This window comes from Lissotriton helveticus, chromosome 6 (genome assembly GCF_964261635.1).
Source record: "Lissotriton helveticus chromosome 6, aLisHel1.1, whole genome shotgun sequence".
In the NCBI taxonomy this organism is placed as follows: Eukaryota; Metazoa; Chordata; class Amphibia; order Caudata; family Salamandridae; genus Lissotriton; species Lissotriton helveticus.
The window spans coordinates 1,378,876,389-1,378,902,914 of NC_136067.1; the positions used below are offsets into that span (position 1 = coordinate 1,378,876,389).

At 42.8% G+C, this 26,526-nt stretch overlaps 1 protein-coding gene across 1 annotated transcript in view; it reads left to right on the top strand.

Moving 5' to 3' along the window:
• LOC144762718 (uncharacterized) overlaps positions 1-26,526 on the top strand; it is a 186,055-nt gene that overhangs the window by 150,148 nt on the left and 9,381 nt on the right. The window contains exons 17-21 of the mRNA XM_078647967.1: positions 7,767-7,838; positions 9,615-9,704; positions 10,201-10,272; positions 12,044-12,133; positions 12,630-12,701. Of these exons, the coding sequence (XP_078504093.1) occupies positions 7,767-7,838; positions 9,615-9,704; positions 10,201-10,272; positions 12,044-12,133; positions 12,630-12,701 (396 nt within the window). The remainder of the gene's footprint in view (positions 1-7,766; positions 7,839-9,614; positions 9,705-10,200; positions 10,273-12,043; positions 12,134-12,629; positions 12,702-26,526) is intronic.

Sequence of the window (26,526 nt, forward strand, 5' to 3'; positions counted from 1 at the left end):
GTAGTCTGTGGACGCAAGAGCATGCATGCCGACGATGTCAGAGATGGTGTCGATGTACTGTGGCTGGGGACCGGGGGTCTGTAGATGAGTGTTCCTCTGAGAGTGGTGTTGGGGTGGGTGTGGATCTGGAAGTGCAGGTGTTCAGCTGTACTGGAGGTGTCTGTCGTGCAGGTCGAGACACTGAGGGTATTCCTGAAGACAATGGCGATTCCTCCTCCTGGTTTGTTGGTGCGGCCCCTTCTGGTGATCTTGTATCCATCTGGGATGGCTATTGTAGTGTAGTTTCTATATTCCCAATAGGCTCTGGTATTGGAATAATATACACTATAGATTTGACATAGGACTGAGGTCAGTATGTCTCTATCAAGTATTCTAAACTTATTTGTGAGCGCCAGCTAGCTCAGAGGTCACTAGAGACTTTCTTGAATACACAAGAAGGGATTAGTTTCTGACAACCGCATAAACATGACAACTTTGTTTCCCAAGAATGAAATGTATCTTCAGAGTCGTGAAAATAATAGATAACTATTTTACTCAGTCAATCGTGCATGCTTCGTTTCTACAGAGTTGCAGAGAAAATAGATGGGCGTTTCAATAAAAGGAATTTATTGAACAGTTTCCTTACACATGCAAGAGAAGTATACTGCTACAATCATTAGACAGAATGCAAAGTATAATGCGCACAGCGTAAATAGTAATATAAAATAATATAGTAATAGCATTGTCTGGTGCAATGACATAAAAACACATACATAAATAACACGGGCTAAAATACTCAACTGGTGGTTCTAAAATACGCCTACCCCAATGTACCTAACCTAGGTCTAGTACGAGGAAAGAAGTAAGTGTGGTATTTAGCATAGGTTTAGTTTTGCCAAGAATTGACAAAGGTTTCTCTAGGTTCTAACCAGCTCCATACCTTAGAATGAGAGAGGTTGGTATCTCCTTCAAGGACTCGATTTCCCAACACCCCGCAAGGGGAGTCAGAAACACTGGAGCTGGATTTCTCGGCAGAGGAGGACAGCTTCTAATCAGTGCCTCAGATGGAGAGTTGGCTTCCTTCGGCACTTGCTGTAGCGAGCTGTGTCGTGCAAGTAGGTAGTCGAACTGCACCGAACCACACCGTGCTTTGCCATATCCATAGCAGAGGCATCAGTCTGCACAATGCACTGCTTGGTGTAGTCTGGAGTTTTGAGAATTGGTGCTGAGCACATTGCCTCTTTCAGGGTGTCAAAAACCTTTTGACAGCTAACTGTTGAGGTTACTTTCTGGGGAATTTTCTAGGAGGTGAGTTCTGTGAGTGGTGCCAAAATGAATCCATACCCCTTCCCAAACCTCCTATAATACACAGTCAAGCCAAGGAATGCCTTGACTTTGTTCGAGGTTGTTGGACCCTCCCAGTCCAGAATAGCTTAGATCTTAGGTTGTAAGAGTTGCACTGGGCCTCCACCAACACTGCCAGGCAACCTGCCTGAAATCTCCAATTGAGGTTTTCTAGTAATCTTTTACGTTCAAATACTTACTCGATCACAGACCAGAAGCTTCTGCAATCGCCCCCTTCCCAAAGCAGGGAAAAGTGAAGGTGTGAGATAGCTGTGGGCCAGTGATCACACTGAGGAGCAAGTGGTGTTACAGCTCGAAAGCCGGCACTGAAATAGAAGCAGTCTGACTATTGGAAAAGAAGCCAATCAGGGACCAAGAGGCCGGATTTGCGTGCTGTGCCCTCGTGTTACACGAATATACTCAGCCAAATGACCAGCGGTCTTTCAAGCAGGTATTGACACAAGTCAAGCAACTACTGACACAATATTACACAGAGGTTAAACTAAATTCTCTAAAATCTTACCAGGCTAAACTATAAAATGGAAGGGGAGTCCCAAGCTATGACTAAAGACTAGATATGATCTTTAACAGCAATCAATACATAGCAACAATCAATCAATCATGGCATTTGTAAAGTGCACTACTTACCCGTGACGGTCTCAAGGCGCTGGGGGAGGGGAATGCTGCTACTGCTCGAAAAGCCAGGTCTTGAGGAGTCTTCTGAAGGTCAGCAGGGCTTGGGTCTGCCGTAGGTAGGTGCGTAGGGTGTTCCAGGTCTTGGCGGCAAGGTGGGAGAATGATTTGCCACCTGAGGTTGCTCTTCGGATGCGGGGTACTGTGACAAGGGCGAGGTCAGCGGAGCGGAGCTGGCGGTGTAGAAGCTGAGTCGGCTGTTGAGGTACGCTGGTCAGCTGTTGTGGAGTGCCTTGTGTGCGTGGGTGAGGAGCTTGAAGGTTATCCTTTTTTTTCACAGGGAGCCAGTGTAGGTCTCTCGGGTGGGTTGTGATGTGGCTGCGGCGAGGGATGTCGAGGACCAGGTGTGCAGAGGCTTTCTGGATGCATTTGAGCCGTTTCAGGAGTTTGGACGAGGCTCCTGCGTAGAGGGCGTTTCCCTAGTCCAACCTGCTGCTGATGAGGGCCTGGGTGACCGTTCTTCTCGTTTCAGCGTGGATCCACTTGTAGACCTTACGAAGCATGCAGAGGGAGTTGAAGCAGGTGGAAGAGACGGCGTTGACCTGCTTGGTCATGGAGAGGGTGGAGTCGAGGATGACCCCCAGGTTGAGTGCGTGGTGGTGGGTGTTGGAGCTGTTCCCAATGCGGTTGGCCACCAGGAGTCGTTCCAGGCTGAAGGGGTGGATCCGAGGAGGAGGACCTACGTCTTGTCCGAGTTCAGCTTCAGTCGGCTGTTCCTCATCTATTCGGCAACGGCCTTCATTCCTTCTTGGAGGTTGGTTTTGGCGGTGTGGGAGTCCTTGGTGATGGAGAGGATCAGCTGGGTCTTGTCGGCGTTGGAGATGATGTTGAGGTCGTGCAGTCGGACGACGTGGGTGAGCGGTGCCATGTAGATGTTTAACAGCGTAGGGCTGAGGTATGAGCCCTGGGGTACGCCGCAGATGATCTCGGTGGCTTTGGAGCGGAAGGGGGAAGGCGTGTTTGTAGTGTGCGGTGGCAGACCATTTCGAAGGCGGCTGACAGGTCCAGGAGGATGAGGGCCGTGGTTGCTGTCTCGAAGGAGATGTTGATGCGATGGCGGTGCTGGCTTTGTTGAAGATGTGGTGTGGGCATGGGTCTGACGGAGATCCGGAGTGGACAGTGTTTATGATCTTGATGGTATCGTCGTCGTTGACGTTGGTCCAGGAGAGCAGGTGATTGTTGCGAATTGTGGTCGTGGGGGCGGCGGTCTCGGTGGTTGTCTGGGCAGTCATGGCGTTGAAGCTGTCGTGGATGTCTGCGATCTTGCGATGGAAGAAGGTGGCGAGCGAGTCGCACAGGTTTTGCGAAGGTGGGATGTCGTTGGTGTTGGAGCTGGGGTTGGAGAGTTCCTTCACGATGTTGAAGAGCTCTTTGCTGTTGTGTGAGTTGTTGTCTAGGCAGTCTTTGAAGGAGGCCCTTTTGGCGGATATGATGAGGTGATGGTGTCTGCGGGTGGCGTTCTTGTGGACTGCGTAGCTGTCCGGTGTTCGCTCACGGAGCCACTTCTTCTCCAGCTTTCGGCAGGTTTGCTTGGAGGCCTGGAGGTCTTCAGTGAACCAGCTGGCTTTCTTGCTGGTGTGATTTTGGAGGATTTCTTCACCGGGGCGAGGGCGTTGGGCCAGTCGTCGATCCACTGTCTGAGAATGTGGGTGGCGATGTCGGCGGCGGTGGGGTCAGTGGATGGGCTTTGGGCAAGAGTGGTGGTTAGCTGGTCTTCGTTGACTTTGTTCCAGCAGCGGCGAGGCATCAGTTGAGTGCGGTGGTGCGTGGTGGGCTTCCGGAAGGTGAAGTGGATGCAGCGATGGTCGGTCCAGTGGAGTTCGGTGGTGTGGTTGAAGGAGACGTGGGGGCTTGTGGAGAAGATGGGGTCAAGTGTGTGGCCGGCGGAGTGAGTGGGTGTAGTGATGAGTTGTTTGAGTCCGAGGTTGGCTAGGTTGTCGATCAGGGTGGTGGAGTTGTTGTCGTTGTTCTCGAGGTAGAAATTCATGTCCTCAAGGAGGATGTAGTCCATGGAGGCGAGCGCGTGTGAGCTGGTGAAGTCGGCGATGGAGTCGCTGAACTGTGGTCGGAGTCCAGGGGGTCTGTAGATGAGGGTTCCTCTGAGGGTGGTGTTGGAGCTAGTGTGGATCTGGAAGTGTAGGTGTTCAGCGATGTTTAGGGTGTCGTCAGTGCTCGTCGACACTCTGAGGGTGTTCCTGTGGACGATGTTGATTCCTCCTCCTACTCCGTTGGCGCGGTCCCTGCGGGAGATCTTATAGCCTTCTAGGATGGCTATGGCGATGTCGGGTGCCGAGGAGGGGTTCAGCCAGGTCTCCGTCAGGAAGGGGACGTCTGGGGAGGTTGAGTCGAGAAGGTCCTAGAGTACAACGGCGTGTTTGCGGGCGGAGCGGGTTTTGAGAAGAATGCATCTGAGGTAGTTGGGTTCTTTCCTGGTGGGTGGGTTGACGGGTCGTGTGCTGGTGAAACTGCAGTTCCGGCAGAAGGGTCCTTGGATGCGCTTTGGGGTGGCCAGGCAGTATGTGAGTTCTTGTCCGGTGTTGAGTGCTTGGAGGGGGTTGGCGTCGTAGCGGTGTTGGGACTCACGGGGCATGGGGTTCTGGTGCTGGGCGCGGTCCAGGCGTGGACAGGCGCAGATGGGCTTGCCTTTGGCGTGCCAGCGGCATGCCCGCTGCACGCGGCCGCCATAAGAAGGAGAGGTGGGAGGGAGGAGCTGCTGGGAGGTGGGAGCGGGTGAATGGGGAATAGGGGGGCGGGCCGCAGGGGACGCAGTGGCAGGAACTGGGAGAAGAACGGCGGGGATACCGAAAGGAAAAGGGACACAATAATGCAACAGCTGGGAAGGGGGCACAAGGGCAAAAACACACAGTGAGCTGACAAAAAATAAAATTTACAATGAAAATAAAAATACCAGAAACAGGGGCAAGAGCAGGGAGGGCCTCGAATCCCAGACAGCAGCAGTGGCAGCTGGGCTAAGGCAAGGGCACACAGGCAGTGCTGTGTGTTGTGGGGAGCCACCTACCAAGGACAAAATCACAGCAGTACTTATCTGTAATGAAGCAGCAAATAAAAGAGGATGATGACTCTGGACATGCACATTGTCTGGACATTCTATTGCTTTATGATGTATTAATGTTCTTTAAAGGGCTGAATGTTGGGGCTGCAAAAAAAGGTTATTGCATAGTGGTAGCATCCGGTCTTGTAATGAAATCAGCCACCTTCTCATTGCCTTGTTCAACATCTCAATAGCAACCACCTTCCTCAAAGACTGGAAACAGGCAAAAGTTAACCCCCTATTAGAGAAACCATTAGCAGATCCCAGTGAATTCCAGAACTGACAACCGATCTCCCTGCTCCCATTCCCGGCCAAAGTATTAGAAAAAGTCATCAACCAATAACTCTCCTCACAACTGGAACAGAACCCCCTACTCGATTCCTCTCAATCTGGATTCCACAGCAACCACAACACCAAGACAGTCCTCATGGCGGCTACCGATGACATCCAAGACCTACACGACTGCAGTGAGACTGTGGCTCTGATCCTCATAGACCTCTTGGCAACCTATGATACGGCTCCCACCCCACACTCATCACAAGGCTGCACAACAGAGGCATCCAAGGAGCTGCTCTCAGATGGATCGCCTCTCCTCACCAGAAGAATGCGAAAAGTCAGTCTACCCTCACCTTCAAACCAAAGAAAATCATCTGCATTACAGAAATTGCTAACTGGATGAGGGACAACTGCCTGAAACTCAACACAGACAAGACAGACGTACCGCACTTCAGAAACAAAAGCTCTCCCTTGGACGCATCTTGGTGGCCCTCTTAACTTAGACCTCCACTGACCACACCTACGAACCGACTACAGACAATATAGAACACAGCAGCCAGACTCGCCCTGGAACTCCCTAGACTAATTCAGATCACCCCCTACCTCAGGGAAATTAACTGTCTCCCTGTACAGAAAAGCTCCTGGACCAAGCAATCAAGGTCCTACATAACTGCGGACTTGCCTACTTTAACCATCGACTGCACTTACATCAGCCCACCATGCATCTCCGCTCCACTTCCGTCTCTAACCTACACCCCGCATCTGACGTAGCAGATGCAGAGGTCGTTCCTTCTCCTACCTAGCAACAAAAACATGGAACGAGCTACCCCTTTAGCTCCATACATCCCCATCTCTTTCAGAGTTCCCAGACCTAGATGTTTGGCTAATCAACTGGACCCTGCCATCGCCTGAATACCTTCACGCGTGATAAGAAGTGCTATACAAATCTACTGATTGATTGATGCTGAGAGGCAGAATGGAGTAAATGCCTGTTGTTCATGGCAACACATTTGAAGGGAATCTATGTCTAGATAATTTGAGGAACATAGAAGTAAAGCTTTTTGTGCACCCTGTATGAATGCTGGTTGTTTTTATTCCTTAGTATAATCAGCGAAAGAGAGTTCTTAGAAATTAAACTTACCAAAAATACATTTTCTATGCGTGGTATCAAATTCTCAAGATTTTCATATTCAGCTATTGCTCCAAAGTATGGCCATTTCTTGATTAATATACTTATTAGAATGATCTCTGGAATCGTGAAACTGGCTCAGCTAGTCCAAGGCAGTAGAATGATCACACTAAGTATTCTTATTTGCCTGTTTTCCAGGTTCATTGAAGGTTGGGAGCCAGCAGTTGCAATTGGCTTTTTTGGCCTTCCTATAGGGGTGCTAATAGATGTATTCTCCACATGCTCAGTGGTAAAAGCTCTTAATTGCCTGTTCTTCTTGTCATATCCCCTCACATACATGGTAGTCAATTAATGGGTTATGCTCTGAGCACATGGTATTAACTAATCATAACACACTTTGCAGTTGGCAATAGTGGATAATACCTTACAATCAGTTCTAGATGAGAACTCTTAGGACACTCTTCATCATTAGGGAGCACATGCATATGGTCAGTGAGATCAGAGTGCAATTACAAAAAAGAATAGGGATGTATGAGTGTAGTACCAATAAAAAGCACACACTGCATAGGCAGGCTGATGTTTAGGAAAACATCAATTGCACATGTAACGATAATCCTCACCTTTTTCTGCAAAATTATGTAACTTTCATTAATCTTATAAGTTTACGTTTGTTGTTTTGAATTAGTATATTTTACTAGGATCCATCTCTTTCCATTGGCTATGAACATGTCCACCCCTTACATGCTAACAAGCTGAACATGCATTATTGCTGTTATTTCTCTTTAAACATATTTGTGTGTATTATTTGTCTCCCAGAAAAATACTTCATGCAGGCTATAGGCAAACTAACCAAACACACTGCTCTGACACTGGAGTTCTTTAAAGCCACTATAAATGTTATTTCCCACACCATGCTCTCAATCTATAACTAACCTGACCAGCCTCTAAACAAAGCTGTTCTTAGCATTTCTCACCAACCAGGCAATAGGCAAACTAACCAAATACACTGCTCTGACACTGGAGTTCTTTAAAGCCTTTAAACCCTTAAGGGTACCATGGCTAAAGATATGACTTTACAGCTAAATAATATTGTCATCTCCTACTTCACATGATTTACTAGAAACTAGGTTGCTGGCAACAAACTCTGTGTGATCAATGTTCCTACTTAAACTTGGGTGTCACTGAAACGTTTGATGAGAGTCTTTCATTGTGGTCATGGAAGGGGAGTTTGGTGTGGAAAGTGAAACTGGGCCTTAAAGTATGTTTTGCCTAATGCAATTTTTACCTCTACAGCAGCCCCAGTGGTTCCCGGCAGACACAATAATGAGCGAGAGCCGAATCCTCCCGCCTTATTCTGGCGAAAGGGTAAGACGGGGCACCAAAGGCCACCATGTGTTTGAGCATTTCCTTCCCCATGTGTTTGAGCATTTCATGTGCCTCAGAACATTTAATGTTTTGGTTTCTATGAATGTGTAGTCGACAAAACCAGTCATTTCTTGCCACCTGTCTCTCTCTATAAATAACTACACAATCTGCTCTATCATACATTGTCTTATCTTACTGCCCACTGAAGTTTGTTAACTTCAAATGAATGCTGTTTCATCAAGGTTAATACAGGCTACTATTTGATTATTTAAATAGATGACTATTTACAATGTACATTTCTCAAGATAGCGTAGTTTATGCAATACTACCATATACTCATAGCCAAAATGTATGAGGAAGATTTTATGTGAATCACTGCTATTTCCTTCTTTTTTGATTCCAACATTACCAGCTGAACTAGCCATTCACACTCTCAATATAAAAGACACCACAATCTTCTGGATAAATTATAAATTCCAAGCAAACCTTTGAAACTGTTTATCTCATCACCACCAGAAAGCAAACTTTCTCTTAATGAAGTAGACCCAGGCTGATGGCTTGTACAAACTTCAACTGTGCAAAAGTAAATAGGACTTCGCCTGGCTTTGTAAATGCATATTTAATGGCAGCACACATCTTAATGTCATTCGCAAGTAGAAATATGGCGTCCTTTACATATATTTTACAAACAAGTCTAAGAGAATTATGATGTCTTTTATGATACAAGATTTGGAATACAAAGTTTTCAGAAATATCTGCAGTTAATTCGATGCCCTCTGCCAGAGCCACCAAACTCTACCATCACTCTTACCAAGATCTACTGACTACATTTTAATCTTTGTACTCCTTAATGATAAGACCAGGACATGGTATTGACAGACCAGAAATGTGTCAGGGACTAGTTTGGTAGGAAGCTCGAGAATCAAGATTGCATTGAAGTACCAGAAAAGAAGCTCATTCCATTGTTGAAGCTTTGCACCCAAAGCTGACATTACACATGGAACTACTCTGCCAGAGTAACTTTTAATGGATGATAACTATTCCTTGGTACATAAGAAGCCTCCTCCAGCTCTGTTGACTTAGGCCCAGTCATTCGAGGAGCTTGTGAATCCTGCAAGCGTCATAAGATGTTGCTGGATTACCAAGGTCTTACAGGAATGCTAGGGAAATCTCAAGAAAAAACACATATGCGCACACCACGCAATGTGTATCTAGTCTGTAGTCTTTTGAAAACTCTTAGATTATCATATTCAGAAGACTTTAGTGACTGTTGCAGCTTCACACATTCTGAATACACATTCAGGTGCAAGAAAACACCTGATATGAGATTCAGTGTGCTTCGACTCATCAAAACCTGCTAAACTAAAAAGGTTTATGTGGACTTTTATTATTTCCCAGGGAAGTTTTCGAAAGATGTATTTTGAACAGAGGGATACACAGCCCAAAAGAAAGGGCCATACTGAGTGAATATTTGGCTAGCTGCTGTACCCGCATGTAACCACGCATATATAAATATATTTCAAAATATATCTATATATAAATGTATATATTATATTTATATATACATATATGTATGTGTCTGTGTGTGTATAACTTGATGATATATACATAATACATATATATTCAAGCATGTTTTTGTGATAAAATGGTAGGACAACATTAATAATTTAATATCCTCAAATACAAAGTTGTGAGCGGAGCAGGAACGTGAGCCTCATTAGTGGAGGCTGGAGTTGACCTTAATCTTTGCTGAAGTCATTTTTGGATTCCTTACAGCTTCCTGTATGCCTTTCAAGACACCGCATGGGACAGAGGAGTTTTCCATTGATTTTGAGCATCCCACATCGTATGTCTGGAAGAGTATGCGTAAGTGAAAAAGTATTTTAATGGAGGTATAGGAGCCAGGTATTTGGGTATTTCAGGTGCCCTCCATGCATGTTCTCTAACATTGGACCCACTATAAATGTTATTTCCCACACCCTGCTCTCAATCTATAACTAACCTGACCAGCCTCTAACCAAAGCTGTTCTTAGCATTTCTCACCAACCAGGCAATAGGCAAACTAACCAAATACACTGCTCTGACACTGGAGTTCTTTAAAGCCTTTAAACCCTTAAGGGTACCATGGCTAAAGATATGACTTTACAGCTAAATAATATTGTCATCTCCTACTTCACATCATTTACTAGAAACTAGGTTGCTGGCAACAAACTCTGTGTGATCAATGTTCCTACTTAAACTTGGGTGCCACTGAAACGTTTGATGAGAGCCTTTGATTGTGGTCATGGAAGGGGAGTTTGGTGTGGAAAGTGAAACTGGGCCTTAATGTATGTTTTGCCTAATGCAATTTTTACCTCTACAGCATCCCCAGTGGTTCGCGGCAGACACAATAATGAGCGAGAGCCGAATCCTCCCGTCCTATTCTGGCGAAAGGGTAAGACGGGGCACCAAAGGCCACCATGTGTTTGAGCATTTCCTTCCCCATGTGTTTGAGCATTTCCTGTGCCTCAGAACATTTAATCTTTTGGTTTCTATGAATGTGTAGTCGACAAAACCAGTCCTTTCTTGCCACCTGTCTCTCTCTATAACTAACTACACAATCTGCTCTATCATACATTGTCTTATCTTACTGCCTACTGAAGTTTGTTAAGTACAAATGAATGCTGTTTTATCAAGGTTAATACAGGCTACTAATTGTTTCTTTAAATAGATGACGATTTACAATGTACATTTCTCAAGATAGCGTAGTTTATGCAATACTACCATATACTCATAGCCAAAATGTATGAGGAAGATTTTATGTGAATCACTGCTATTTCTTTCTTAATTGATTCCAACATTACCAGCTGAACTAGCCATTCACACTCTAAATATAAAAGACACCACAATCTTCTGGATAAATTATCAATTCCAAGCAAACCTTTGAAACTGTTTATCTCATCACCACCAGAAAGCAAACTTTCTCTTAATGAAGTAGACCCAGACTGCTGGCTTGTACAAACTTCAATTGTGGAAAAATAAATAGGACTTTCCTTGGCTTTGTAAATGCATATTTAATGGCAGCACATATCTTAATGTCATTTGCAAGTAGAAATATGGCATCCTTTACATATATTTTACAAACAAGTCTAAGAGAATTATGATGCCTTTTATGATACAAGATTTGGAATACAACGTTTTCAGAAATATCTGCAGATAATTCGATTCCCTCTGCCAGAGCCACCAAACTCTACCATCACTCTTACCAAGATCTAGTGACTACATTTTAATCTTTGTACTCCTTAATGATAAGACCAGGACATGGTATCCACAGACCAGAAATGTGTCAGGGACTAGTTTGGTAGGAAGCTCGAGAATCAAGATTGCATTGAAGTACCAGAGAAGAAGCTCATTCCATTGTTGAAGCTTTGCACCGAAAGCTGACATTACACATGGAACTACTCTGCCAGAGTAACTTTTAATGGATGATAACTATTCCTTGGTACATAAGAAGCCTCCTCCAGCTCTGCTGACTTAGGCCCAGTCATTCGAGGAGCTTGTGGAATCCTGCAAGCTTCATAAGATGTCGCTGGACTACCAAGGTCTTACAGGAATGCTAGGGAAATCTCAAGAAAAAACACATATGCGCACACCACGCAATGTGTATCTAGTCTGTAGTCTTTTGAAAACTCTTAGATTATCATATTCAGAAGACTTTAGTGACTGTTGCAGCTTCACACATTCTGAATACACATTCAGGTGCAAGAAAACACCTGACATGAGATTCAGTATGCTTCGACTCATCAAAACCTGCGAAACTAAAAAGGTTTATGTGGACTTCTATTATTTCCCAGGGAAGTTTTCGAAAGATGTATTTTGAACAGAGGGATACACAGCCCAAAAGAAAGGGCCATAGTGAGTGAATATTTGGCTAGCTGCTGTACCCGCATTTACCCACGCATATATAAGTATATTTCAAAATATATCTATATATAAATGTATATATTGTATATAAATATATGTATGTGTCTGTGTGTGTATTACTTGATGATATATACATAATACATATATATTCAAGCATGTTTTTGTTATAAAATGGTAGGACAAAATTAATAATTTTCTATCCTCAAATACAAAGTTGTGGGCCGAGCAGGACAGTGAGCCTCATTAGTGGAGGCTGGAGTTGGCCTTAATCTTTGCTGAAGTCATTTTTGGATTCCTTACAGCTTCTTGTATGCCTGTCTAGACACCGCATGGGACAGAGGAGTTTTCCATTGATTTTGAGCATCCCACATCGTATGGCTGGAAGAGTATGCGTAAGTGAAAAAGTATTTTAATGGAGGAATAGGAGCCAGGTATTTGGGTATTTCAGGTGCCCTCCATGCATGTTCTCTAACATTGGACCCACTATAAATGTTATTTCCCACACCCTGCTCTCAATCTATACCTAACCTGACCAGCCTCTAATCAAAGCAATTCTTGGCATTTCTCACCAACCAGGCTTTAGGCAAACTAACCAAATACACTGCTCTGACACTGGAGTTCTTTAAAGCCTTTAAACCCTTAAGGGTACCATGGCTAAAGATATGACTTTACAGCTAAATAATATTGTCATCTCCTACTTCACATGATTTACTAGTAGTGAGGTTGCTGGCAACAAACTCTGTGTGATCAATGTTCCTACTTAAACTTGGGTGTCACTGAAACGTTTGATGAGAGTCTTTCATTGTGGTCATGGAAGGGGAGTTTGGTGTGGAAAGTGAAACTGGGCCTTAAAGTATGTTTTACCTAATGCAATTTTTACCTCTACAGCAGCCCCAGTGGTTCCCGGCAGACACAATAATGAGCGAGAGCCGAATCCTCCCGCTTTATTCTGGCGAAAGGGTAAGACGGGGCACCAAAGGTCACCATGTGTTTGAGCATTTCCTTCCCCATGTGTTTGAGCATTTCCTGTGCCTCAGAACATTTAATGTTTTGGTTTCTATGAATGTGTAGTCGACAAAACCAGTCATTTTTTGCCACCTGTCTCTCTCTATAACTAACTACACAATCTGCTCTATCATACATTGTCTTATCTTACTGCCTACTGAAGTTTGTTGACTTCAAATGAATGCTGTTTCATCAAGGTTAATAAAGGCTACTAATTGATTCTTTAAATAAATTACTATTTACAATATACATTTCTCAAGATAGTGTAGTTTTTGCAATACCACCATATACTCATAGCCAAAATGTATGAGGAAGATTTTATGTGAATCACTGCTATTTCTTTCTTTTTTGATTCCAACATTACCAGCTGAACTAGCCATTCACACTCTCAATATAAAAGAGACCACAATCTTCTGGATAAATTATAAATTCGAAGCAAACCTTTGAAACTATTTATCTCATCACCACCAGAAAGCAAACTTTCTCTTAATGAAGTAGACCCAGACTGATGGCTTGTACAAACTTCAACTGTGCAAAAGTAAATAGGACTTTCCCTTGCTTTGTAAATGCATATTTAATGGCAGCACACATTTTAATGTCATTCGCAAGTAGAAATATGGCGTCCTTTACATATATTTTACAAACAAGTCTAAGAGAATTATGATGCCTTTCATGATACAAGATTTGGAATACAACGTTTTCAGAAATATCTGCAGTTAATTTGATGCCCTCTGCCAGAGCCACCAAACTCTACCATCACTCTTACCAAGATCTACAGACTACATTTTAAGCTTTGTACTCCTTAATGATAAGACCAGGACATGGTATTGACAGACCAGAAATGTGTCAGGGACTAGTTTGGTAGGAAGCTCGAGAATCAAGATTGCATTGAAGTACCAGAGAAGAAGCTCATTCCATTGTTGAAGCTTTGCACCCAAAGCTGACATTACACATGGAACTACTCTGCCAGAGTAACTTTTAATGGATGATAACTATTCTTTGGTACATAAGAAGCCTCCTCCAGTTCTGCTGACTTAGGCCCAGTCATTCGAGGAGCTTGTGGAATCCTGCAAGCGTCATAAGATGTCGCTGGACTACCAAGGTCTTACAGGAATGCTAGAGAAATCTCAAGAAAAAACACACATGCGCACACCAGGCAATGTATATCTAGTCTGTAGTCTTTTGACTATAACAAAACTATATTGCAGTCGGAAGTACTGACACTCCAGCCATGTGATCCTCCTTATCTCCTGAGTGAATTTGAAAAATTTGACAGGGATACAACTATGTCAGTGGGGCTGAAAATAAAGTCTGGTTCCCCTACCGACCAGATTTCCCCTAAACTATTTTCTATATTGGCCCCGGTCTTGGTGGAAGCTTTGACTGGTCTCTTTAATAAATCTCTTTCAGAGGCCAACTTTCCCTTAACATGGAAAACAGCAAGAATCAGGCCAATACTGAAAAAACCTTCGGCCGACCCGAAAACACTTCTAAACTATTGATCGATCTCACTGCTCCCGTATTTCGGGAAAATACTTGAATCCTTTGTCAGTCAACAGCTTGTGATCCATTTGGAAAACCAAGAGCTTTTAGATCCCTCCCAATAGGGTTTTCGTGCATCTCATAGCACAGAGACAGCGTTGGTCGAAGTTGTGGACAATATTAGGCTGGCCTTAGACAAACACCAACCCTCTATTCTTGTCCTGCTTGATTTGTCGGCGGCATTCGACACCATCTCCCATAGCATTCTAATTCAGAGGCTATGGGAGATTGGTGTCAGAGGAACTACCCTAAAATGTTTCATAAACTATCTATCTGACCATACAACAGCTGTCCAAATTGGCAAAAATATAGCGAACGAAAGGCCTGTTAGGATGGGTGTTCCGCAGGGCTCTATTTTAAGCCCTACGCTTTTTAATGTCTATATGACACCTCTTGCTAGAGTGATTAGAGCCTTCGGCTTTGAAGTTCTCTCATACGCCGATGACACCCAGATCCTGATTACTTTGGGCCCCGATCCAAATGAGACAAGGTTTTAGAAATTGCATGATTGAGGTTGAAAAATGGATGAGCACTAACCACCTGCAGCTCAATGGTAGTAAATCTGAAATCATGCTTTTTGGTCAAGTTGCAGAACATTGGGCTCAGGATTGGTGGCCAACGAATCTGGGCAGCTGTCCCACCTAAGGAATCAGTGTGGAATCTGGGCTTTCACATTGATAATACATTGTCCATGATGAACCATATAAATAACCTCGTTGGCACTGGTTTCTGACTTATGCGCAGCCTTAGAAAAGTTTTTAAGTGGATTCCCGCTGAGGCTCGAAAACCCCTAGTCCATGGTCTAATCATAAACAGAATGGACTATGGGAATGCGCTCTTACTAGCCATAAATGAACACCACTTGAATAGATTACAGATCCTTCAGAATACTGCAGCCCGGTTGGTTCTTAACCTACCACGAAGGTCCCCATCGGCCACATGTCTGAAGAGCCTTCATTGGCTCCCAGTAAAAAAACAAATACATTTTAAAACGCTATGCCTAGTCCATAAACACATGTACGGAAAGGGACCAAAATACTGGTCTCGAAAACTAACATGGTACATCCCCCGAAGAGAACTCAGATCTAGTGCTGAGTCTCAGCTCACTCCTCTCAGAATACAAACTTCCAGAAATGGTGGTTGTTCCTTCTCTTACCTCGCCCCTGCTCTGTGGAATAAAATGCCCATCAATCTCCGTGCCATCTCAGAACACAGCTGTTTTCGTAAGAAGCTGAAGACCTGGCTTTTTTCCAACTAGGCCTCCCTCTTTTTTTCTTGTCAGAGCCGTCTGCAAGCGCCATGAGACTCTTTGGATGTGACATGTGCGCGGTACAAATGTTTTTGACTTGACTGACTAAACACCCAAACTATATAGCATCTAGGATTGTTCCTCTGACAAGTCTGGGATCCCCAATACCCTGATGTAATTCCGGTAAGACCAATTCTCCAAATCTTTGACTCTTGATGAGAGTATGGTCATCTGAACTTCCTGTCATGAGATGCGGGTCTTGACTGCTCCCACAACAGTTTGAAGGCTTTCCTGAACCTTCTTGACTTGTACAAGTTGTGGGTTCAGGGTGTCCATATTTGTAGAGAGCTTCCTTAAATCCTAGGGTTATATCAGCTCACAATTCTTTATCGAAGAAATGGGCTCAGTGTTATCTTTCTGGGTCCCTGATAGAGCTAATGCATCTGCTATTTCTGGGATTAAGAACTCTCCCTGGGGCTATTGGGACCAATCCTGCCCCTTATGCAAGAGGAGTTCCACAGCTTTTATCAGAAGTTTTATGACAAGGAATTGGTCCCTTCCACGGACCAGATCTTTCAGTTTCTTCGGGTCCACCATCATCGTAAACTGTCTACTACACAATAGCATAAGCTATAAGGTCATAAATTGGCATTCGAAGTGTAAGACGCTGTTGGCTAGCTGGCATGAGGCATGACCTGTGGCACCGAACAACTTCCATTGGAATTCTATGTTAGTTTGTCACATCTTGTAGTGCCGGTTCTCCGTGATCTATTCAACTCTTTTGAATTACTGGGGGAGGTTCCTGGGTCATGGACTGAGACCAACATGGTCCTCTTTCCTAAGAAAGGGAAATATCCTTTTCTCAGTGATACATATCAGCCTATTTCTATGATTAATTCTGATTCCAAGATTTGTACTTAGATTTTAGCAAAAGGGCTTGCTACAGTTATTTCAGATTTTTTTTAGGAGCATCAACATGGTTTTGTTCCAGGGCGGGATAACACCGATCATGTCAATATTGTTATCACTGCTCTTGAGGCAGGCTGTGCTCAGGGATATCCGGTCGGAGCAATGATGTTAGACCCTGAAAAGGCTTTTGACTGGGGCTCAAGGCCTTTTCTTAGGGCATTGTGGCTGTGCAAGGGCTTGGGCTGTGCTTTATTGCTTTGGTTCAAAAGCTTTACCAGAATCTTGAGGCAAGGGTTTTATGTTCAGGGTCTTCTACCGACTTAATTCAGATAAATTGTGGCACCCGTAAAGGGATGTCCACTTTTACCTTGCTCTTTGCCCACTATATTGAACCTTAAATTCAAACCCTCAAGACCTGGAGGAATATTGCTTTGCTGCGTATCCATCAACTTGAGCTCAAAGTACTTGTGTATACAGACGACATTATCATCAAGACCTCTGCCACAGAGGATTCTCTGGCAGTTATTGGCTAATCAGTGTGGGCCTGTCTCTGGGTGCAAACTAAAGCTCAATAAGACCCTGGTCCTCACCAGCATTGTCACTTCTTGGGATGGGTCAAATGGGCACCTACCCGGGGATAAAAGTCTCTGTAAAAATGGATGATGTAAGGGAATCTAATGATGGCGTACTATACAGAGGAACGCAGAAGATATTGATTAAGTGGCATTATTTTCCCATTGGTCTAATCGTTCGATGCAACTTAATCAAGATGATTATTCTCCCTTTCTACCTATACCTCTTGCTGGCATACCTTTGCATTGAGCTAAAGGCTTTTTTCCACAGACCGAGGCTATGTGGCCAAAAATCATCTGGGGGTATAAAAAGCCTAAGGCTAACATACATATGTTACAGTTAACCGAGGGTGGAGAACTGCGCTCCACCCACAGAGTGTGCGGAAATGTGCCTACTCCGCGTTCTGCGGAGAACGCAGAGTAGGGAAATCTCCACACACTTCGCGGCAGAGCGGAGTTGGCCAGCCCCTGCCACCCACCGCCCTATTAACAATTGGTAAAAACTTTTTAAAAAAGAGTTAAAAGTAAATAAAAACGACTACCTTAGCAGCTGCGTCCCCAGGCTGCCCTCTTCTTCTTCATCACGTTCTTGGTGAAAACTGTGCATGCCCTGGCGCCCGCGGTAATTACCCGGCTCAGATGGATCTAGTGACGGTTTCTTCACGAGAGGTATATCTTTAGTGCGCTTCCACGCAGAAGGTATGGACGCTGTGGTTAAAGATAGATTAACCAAGTCCCTACTCACTGGTGTGATTAGGGTGTGAAACTGACGAAAGTGATTGGGTTTCAAAGGGTCGGCAGGGTGGCCTGATTTAATTTTCAGACAGAGGAACTCTAATTCCGTGAGAGACAGCAGGGGAAAAGACAAAAGTGCTCTGACCACAGTGGATCCAATATCCCCATGCCTTTCCACAAGGTCAGTGATGCCAGTGACCGGTGGGAAACTCTTATATATATTTTCCACCTTATTCAAAAAGTAACTGGCCAGGTCATCACACTGGTGATTTGAGATGACAGGTGAGTCAATCTTCAATCCAGAACTCTTCATAACCTTGAGCAGGGTGAAGATTGTTTTATAGTGGTTATTGCCCGCCAAGATGTTACTGGCTATAAACTCTGCTCTGGCTCTCCGGGCCAGTTTATGATAGAGCTTCATAGAATCACTGACAAATATCGACGTTGAAAATATCGACCTACAGGAATATCGATGCAGAAATATCGAAGGCAAGAATATCGACACCCTATCTATAACATGGGAAGTACAAAAATATCGAGAAAAAAAATATAGATGTTAAAAATATCGATGTTAAAAATATTGTTTTTTTTCTGTAAAAATATAAATGTAAAATAAAGTAAATAACACTAATAAATAAAATAAACATAGTTAAAAATATCTAATAATGTTTAAAATTAATAAATAATAAATATATAATAATAATACATTAATTAAACATATACAGAAAATATATAATATATATGCACTTAACAATAAGTTGTAATCATTATTTTAATAGTTTATAAATTAATAAAAAATATTATAAATTACAAATACATTTACAAACATAAACATAAATAAAAAGTAAAGAATTATGTTTAAAAAATTAAAAAAATTAAATATACCTTTAATATTTTTAAAATTAATTATATACTACATTATATAAATTTATACAAAAAAATAATAACTAAATAAATAAAAATACTATTCAAAATCCATAAGTACAAAAAATACATTAATAAAAATGTTGGATAGCATAGAATTTAAAATTACCATTCCCGCTCCAGAGAGCACAATAGTAGAGAAACCGTTGTATAAGCGTAGAGGTAAAAATTACTATTCCAACTCCAGAGAGTGCAACAGTAGGGAAAAAATTGGAAAGCATAGGGGTAATAATTACTATTCCAACTCCAGAGAGTGCAACAGTAGGGAAAGCGTTGGATAGCGTAGGGGTAAAAATTACTATTCCCACTCCAAACAGTGCAACAGTAGGGAAAACGTTGGATAGCGTAGGGGTAAAAATTACTATTCCAACTCCAGAGAGTGCAACAGTAGGTAAAACATTGGATAGCGTAGGGGTAAAAATTACAATTCCAACTCCAAACAGTGCAACAGTAGGAAAAACATTGGATAATCAGTGTGGGGCTGTCTCTGGGTGCAAACGAAAGCTCAATAAGACCCTGGTCCTCACCAGTATTGTCACTTCTTGGGATGGTAGGTGATGGGTCAAATGGGCACCTACCCGGGGATAGAAGTCTCTGTAAAAATGGATGATGTAAGGGAATCTAATGATGGCGTACTATACAGTAGAACGCAGAAGATACTGATTAAGTGGCATTATTTTCCCATTGATCTAATCATTTGATGCAACTTAATCAAGATGATTATTCTCCCTTTCGACCTATACCTCTTGCGGGCATACCTTTGCATTGAGCTAAAGGCTTTTTTCCACAGACCGAGGCTATGTGGTAAAAAATCATCTGGTGGTATGAAGAGCCCAACAGTAGGGAAAGCATTGGATAGCGTAGAAGTTAAATATAACATACTTATATATAATTGTTGTAAATAAAATATTAAAACATTTAATTTTTAAATAGCTCTACATCATTTGCAAATACCCATTAATAATTACTAAAAACATAGTTACAATTAAATAATTAATTAACAATGAATTAACAATAAATACCAATAAATAATATTTAAGAAATATAAATTACCAAATAATAAATATTGAACACTAAAATATTTTTCAAAACAAAGCACATATTAATAATTAAAAATTGATTACAAATTAAACAATGGTAAACAAACATTTTTTGTAATGAAAAATGATTTACGAATTAATAAAATTAATTTCAAATTAATAAAAAGTAATTAACAATTAAAAATATCAATTACCAATAAAAAATAATTACCAATTAAAAAATTAAATTACCAATTAAAATGTAATTACCAATTACAAACCTTCATTACCAATTAAAAGAATTAATTAGCAATTAAAAAAATTAATTACCAATTAATATTTAATTATAAATAAAATAATTATCAATATCAATTAAAAATAAATAATTACTTAATTACAATTAAATTACTTTCCACCCAATTCCCCTATAAACCCACAACCCGCTACAGAACCTAAACACAAAAATGAATTAAAATTAATTTACAATTACTAAAAATTAATAATTGATTTACTATAATTAAATTACTTCCCACCCTATTCCCCTATAAACTCACAACCCGCTCCAGTACTAAAACATAAAATTAAATTAAATATAACATTTTTAATATATAAAAATAGTACACATATAATTCAAAGCAAATAAAAAACTTAACAAAAAACATATAAAATACATAATAAAATACATAACAACAAACAAATATCGATATTAGTAACTTCGATATTAATTACATCGATATAAAAAAAATCGATATTACTTACCTTAGGGTCGATATTCTGTCCAACGATATTCTTGACCTCGTTATTCTTCACCTTCGATATTTTTAACTCAATATTAATGTTGGTCAATAATTTGGAATCGATATTGTGACTGTGCACCGCTTCATAGATGCTCTGTATTTATGTTTTACTTTAATATCATAAGTGCGCCTCCAGGTGCAGTCAAGTTGTTTGCAGTGTTTTTTAGCTTTAATCAGTGATTCATTAAACCAGGGATTAGACTTCCCTCTTTTTTTAACACTCAGTTTGGCAGGGATACAACTGTCCAAAACTTGCGTCAGCCAATCCTGAAAAAGTGTATTAGTGTATTTGCATCATCATCAATATCAGTTGGAAGGTGAGGCTTGTGGCTTAACAGTAAATTCAAGAAATTATTTATGTCTAACTTTTGCCAAGGACGTTTTAAAACTGGTAAGGAGCAGTTCAATGTAGGCTTTCCTTGCCACCGCAGGGAAAAAGGGATGAGAAAAATGATCTGTCCAGACCACAGGGATTGGCGACAGAATCTTTAAGGATCTTAAGTTCGAAAATATAGGGTCAAACAGGTGGCCTGTTACATGTGTGCTATTAGAGACACATTGAGCCAACTGACAGGCCTCTAAATCTGCCAGGAAACTGGCCAGCTCCGATTTGCCATTGTTTTCAAGATGTAAATTGAGGTTACCTAAAATAGTAAAATTTGCCGCTTTGCTGGCGAAGAAGATAACTTTATTCAGCAGTTCTTCCCTAAACACTTTAGATGGCCCTGGAGGTCGATAAATAAGAAGACTAGTAACAGTGAGATTGTGGTTTAACGTTATTTTGAAAAGGGCGCTTTTGCAGTCAGGGATGTCCTCCTTTAGAAAACTGCAGTGATAAGACTCCTTGTGAATTTCTGCAATGCCACCTCCCATTACCTGATCTGTTAACTTGATTCATGATAACGCCTTGAGGGAGAGCCAACCAAGATTAAGCGTAATACCTCTGGAGACTCATCTATTAGTAAGTCGAAGACCTCAGCATGGTGCTTAGCCAGCGACCAGCAATTAAGGCTTAGAAACTTAAACTCAACTAAATACGGTGTTAGTGAGCCTAACCGACTATTTGGAGTTGAAAAGGTCATTGCTTGCACTTAAAGGAACCAGCCGGAGGAATCCAGGCAGAAGTTGAGCATTTAGTGTTAAAAGACAAAAGCACAGCGTGTGAATACCTGCATGGGGCAACTGTAGATTGAGCAGAGGGTCTGGCGGTGCGGACGGGTGCCGTCGGGCTTGCCTTCAGCGCGCCAGCGGTGCACCCCCTGCGTACATCCACTGCGCAGTCGCCTTACCGTGTCCATATGTAATGTCAGGGGTTTGAAAACTAGCCCGCTGACCTACACTAACCCCAAAATGGTGGTCCCGCTCCAAACAATCACGGAGCGTACTGCAGACTTTACCCCCCAAGCAACAACCTCTCATGCAACACAGTATAGCAGCAGTGAGTAAACCAAAATGTATAAGTAATTAAAACAACTTAAAAGACGGTTAACATACTATTAAAATACGAGCAGAATACAAAACAGCAAAGACGCTGTGTTCCTCTCCCGGCTCAAGCCTCAGGAGTCTATGGCATCCGTGTGGTTTAATGGGCCGAGAAGTTTGATACTAAACTTCTCAGTCTTCATTAAAGCCAACATGGAGCTGTGGAGTTAGGTGTGCCAAACTCCCAGTCCATGGTCTAAAATGGCTTCACTGCACTTGCAACACCTGTAAATGGCACAGGTACTGTAGGGGTTCCGAGGGCTCATGCAAGTGTGCCCTCACTTGTGGTATAGTGCACCCTGCCTAAGGGCTGTAAGGCCTACTAGAGGAGTGATTGACCTATGCCACAGGCAGTGTTTTGGTGGGCATGGCACACATGAATTTGTGTCATGTCGACCTGTAGTTTTAGGCTCTCCCCCTGGCACAAAGACGGCAGTGGCAGTGTGTATGGATCAGGGGAGGAGTTTCTGGAGGTGGCAAAATATATGCTTCAGCTCTGTGAGACTATCTCAGGTTCCAAGGCCCATGGTGCCCCTGGCACCTTTTACTTGAGACTTATATGTAGGCCTGAGGAGTTCCAATGTGGGAGCAAAGGTCCAGTTTTGGGGAAAGCACATAGGCACTGGGTACCTGATTAGTAGGAATCCAGGGCCCACTTAATCAAGAAGCATCAAACATCAGGCAAAAAGTGGGGTGCAACCATGCAAAAAGGGACCCTTTCCTACACCTATCATACAGGAGTGGGAGGAAGGCATGAATTAGTGTATGCGAGCAGAAAAACTGGAGTACCAGACAAGAGGGTGCCCATGCAAATTCGAGAAGATGAGCAGTCCCTGGAGAGAACGGAGGAAGTAGAGACAGTGAGGAAAAGTGGTAGAGTCTTAGGTGACAGAGGGTTGAATGGGCTTGAGCCACAAGTTGAACTGGTTGGTTTTCATGTTGATGCGAACAATCAGAGGAAAAAGACTGCGTTGGCATCATGTTCCGGCCCAGGCCTCGGGAAGACCTATGTAATAGTTGATGTATGTTCCGCTCAAAGTCTTCGACAGTTGGGGGATATGTTTTGCTGTTTGATTTCCTCTGTGAAACTTGAATGAAGAGATATAAAAACAAGAATAGTAATTTCACAGTATATGGTCTATAGTGGTATCCTGCACTCAATGTTGCAGATTGATATTTTGTCGCTTAACATTGTGATATAGATCAAATTCACAGGCAATCAATGCCTAGGAGGATAAAGGTCACCTTTTGCTAAAACTTTGAAACTGTTTATCTTATTTGGCTCTGCAAACAATAGACAGGCCAGCTCTGAATAAAGTATAGAGAGGTGGGCAATAAGGCTAAACACTCCTTGAGAGGGAAAGTGAATATAGCATAATATATACAATAACACACCTGGTTGCAACATGGGAAAGTGTTCATATGGTGGTCTGTGTGTACATTCTTGTGTCATTTACAGTGCCCTGATGCAGGAGTGTGAAAACGGCATGCTGACTATATACAGTTCCTCACACCTCCAAAATCACCTTTCAAACACCAAGCCTTCCTTCAGTATTTGAAGTGATTAAAAAACAGTACTAAAAGAATAAATGTAAAACTGCACTTCTATAATATTATCAGCAGTAGCAGCATTATAGTTCATGCACCTACTTCACCCTGGAAGCTGATATACTCTTTGGTAGCCTAAGGCCTGTCTTATGGCAATAACAACCATTGCAGAGCATAATCCTGTATCTCACTGGGAAGAACAGGGAGTGGGGTAGGTTGTGTCTGTACACAGTGATGCAATGAGTGCAAAGTGTGACCACTTTGGTTTAAAGAAGCTAAGAAGAGACATGAAAGCACACTTTCTTTGCCTGAGTACCATAAGATTCCACTGCAGGTGACGCTGCTCATATAATGACTAAGGGCTGGAGGTTAACTCTGCTCCGCCAATGAAGTTTGCCGAGTGTTAGTAACCAGGTGTTGTCCAAGGCGGTGGAGCAGGGTCCAAGGATGAGGACCTCTGTCTTCTCTAAGTTGAGCTTTAGACAGCTGTCCTTCATTCAGTTTGCCACGTTCTTTATTCCTTCCTGGACGAAGAGTCTGGCGTCTTTGGGATTTTTCGTGAGGGACAGGATAAACTGTGTGTCGTCGGCGTAGGATACGATGCTGAGCCCATGCTGTCTGACGATGGTGGCGAGGGGGCCATGTAGATGTTGAAGAGCGTAGGGGTGAGAGATGATCCCTGGGGTACCCCGCAGGTGATATCGGTGGGTTCAGAGAGGAAGGGAGGGAGTCTGATCCTCTAGGTTCGGCCGGAGAGGAAAGATTGGGCCGAATGTCATCAGTGGAAGCTAGGAGGGTGGTCTCGGTGCTGTGGTTGCTGCAGAATCCAGACCGGGGGGCATCTAGGATGGAGTTATCATCGACGAAGGCGGTCAGTTGGGTGTTCACGAGTCTCTCTTGGTGACTTTGGCCGCGAAGGGGAGGAAAGAGATGGGCCGGTAGTTTTTCAGGTCTGCAAGGGATTCTGGGTAACAGAACATGGTGACAGCCACACAAGTCACCCCCTCCTTCGTTCCCCTGTGTGTCCAGTTTTCAAAACTGTATAGGCTTGCTAGGTTTCCCTAAGTACCGGCAGAGCTAGGGTTCAAAATCCACAGCTGGGCTCTTTGCAAAAAATGGGTCCGTTTTCACTGTAATAATGTGGTATGTCCAAGTTGTGTTTTAGGCCGTTTCCAGTCGCGGGCACTAGGCCTACCCACACAAGTAAGGTACCATTTGTATTAGGAGTCTTTTAGGAATGCGGGGTAGGTGAAATTTTCTGGGCTCACGCAGATTCCAGAACTTTCCATTACAGAAATGTGAGGAAAATGTTTTTTTTGTGACAAAGTTTGAGGTTTGTAAGGGATTCTGAGTTACAGAACCTGGTGAGAGTCACACAAGTCATCCTCTCCTGGATTCCCTTGGGTGTCTAGTTTTAAAAAATGTATAGATTTGCCACGTTTCCCTAGGTTCAAAATCCACAGCTAGGCACTTTGAAAAAAAAGGGTCAATTTTCACTGTGAAAATGGGGTGTGTCTACGATGCGTTTTGGCATGTTTCCTGTCGTAGGCACTAGGCCTACCAACACAAGTGAGATATGATTTCTATCAGAAGACTTTGGGGAATGTGAAGTGGGTGGAATTTTGAGGATCCATGCAGATTCCAGAACTTTTCTTCACAGAAATGTGAGGAAAATTTATTTTTTGCGACAAATTTTGAGGTTTGCAAGTGATTCTGGGTAACGGAACCTGGTGAGAGCCACACAAGTCAACCCTCCTGGATTTCCCTGGGAGTCTAGTTTTAAAAAATGTATAGGTGTGCTAGGTTTCCCTAGGTGCGGGCAGGCGTAGGGTTCAAAATTCACAGCTAGGCGCTTTGAGAAAAAAGGGTCATTTTCAGTCTAAAAATGTGATGTGTATCCACGTTGCATTTTGGCCTGTTTCCTGTGGCGGGCACTAGGCCTACCCACATGAGTGAGGTACCATTTTTATCGTAAGACTTTGCGAAATTCAGGGTGCATGGAATTTTGTGGACCCATGCAGATTCCAGAACTCTCCATCACAGAAATATGAAGAAATTGTGGTTTTTTTTCAAAGTGTGCGGTTTGTAAGGGATACTGGGTAACCGGACCTGGTGAGAGCTGCAAAAGTCCCTCCTTCCTGGATTCCACTGGGTGTCTAGTTCTTAAAACGGTTCAAAATCCACAGCTAGGCAATTTAAAAAAGGGTCAGTTTTTACTGTAAAAATGTGGTGTGTCCACGTTGGGTTTTGGCCCGTTTCCTGTCGCGGGCACTAAGCCTACCCACACATGTCAGGTACCATTTTTATCGGGAGACTTCGAGGAACACAGATTTGTAGAGCAACTGATATTCTGTATTGACTTTCTATGCACTTCTGCCTTTCAAATGTAAGACAATGTGTAAAAAAGAAGTCACTTTGAAAAATGTCCTATAATTCACATGCTAGTATGGGTTCCCACAATTTCGGAGATGTGCAAATAGCTACTGCTTCTAAACTCTATATTTTGTTCCCATTTTGAAATAAATAGGTGTCCTTGATACCTATTCTTCACTCTTTATATTTGACCAAATGAATTGCTATATACCCAGTACACAATGAAAAACCACGACAAGACCCAGCTCAGTTATTGGCTATGGATTCCTTGGGTTCTTGGTGAACCTAAACGTCCTATATATCCCCACAACCAGAAGGGTCCAGTGGATGTCACAGTATATGGCTTTAAAAATCTGAAGTACATAGAAGAAGTTACAGGTGAAAACGTTGGCTCAAATGGCTGTTTTTTTAATCTCATTTTCAATTTTTCTTATTTTCAACTTAGGGGCACATAAGGATGGCGGGCGGGCTTTGCCCGCCCGCCACCCTAGTGGTAAACGGGACCGCCCGCCTAAAGGGCGGGGGTCCCGAAATTGAGGATTAGGATGTGCCCGCCACACAGGCGGGCGCATTCTGTATATTTACTATTGCGGCGGGCGGATCTGAAATCTCCGCCCGCCGCAATGTTAG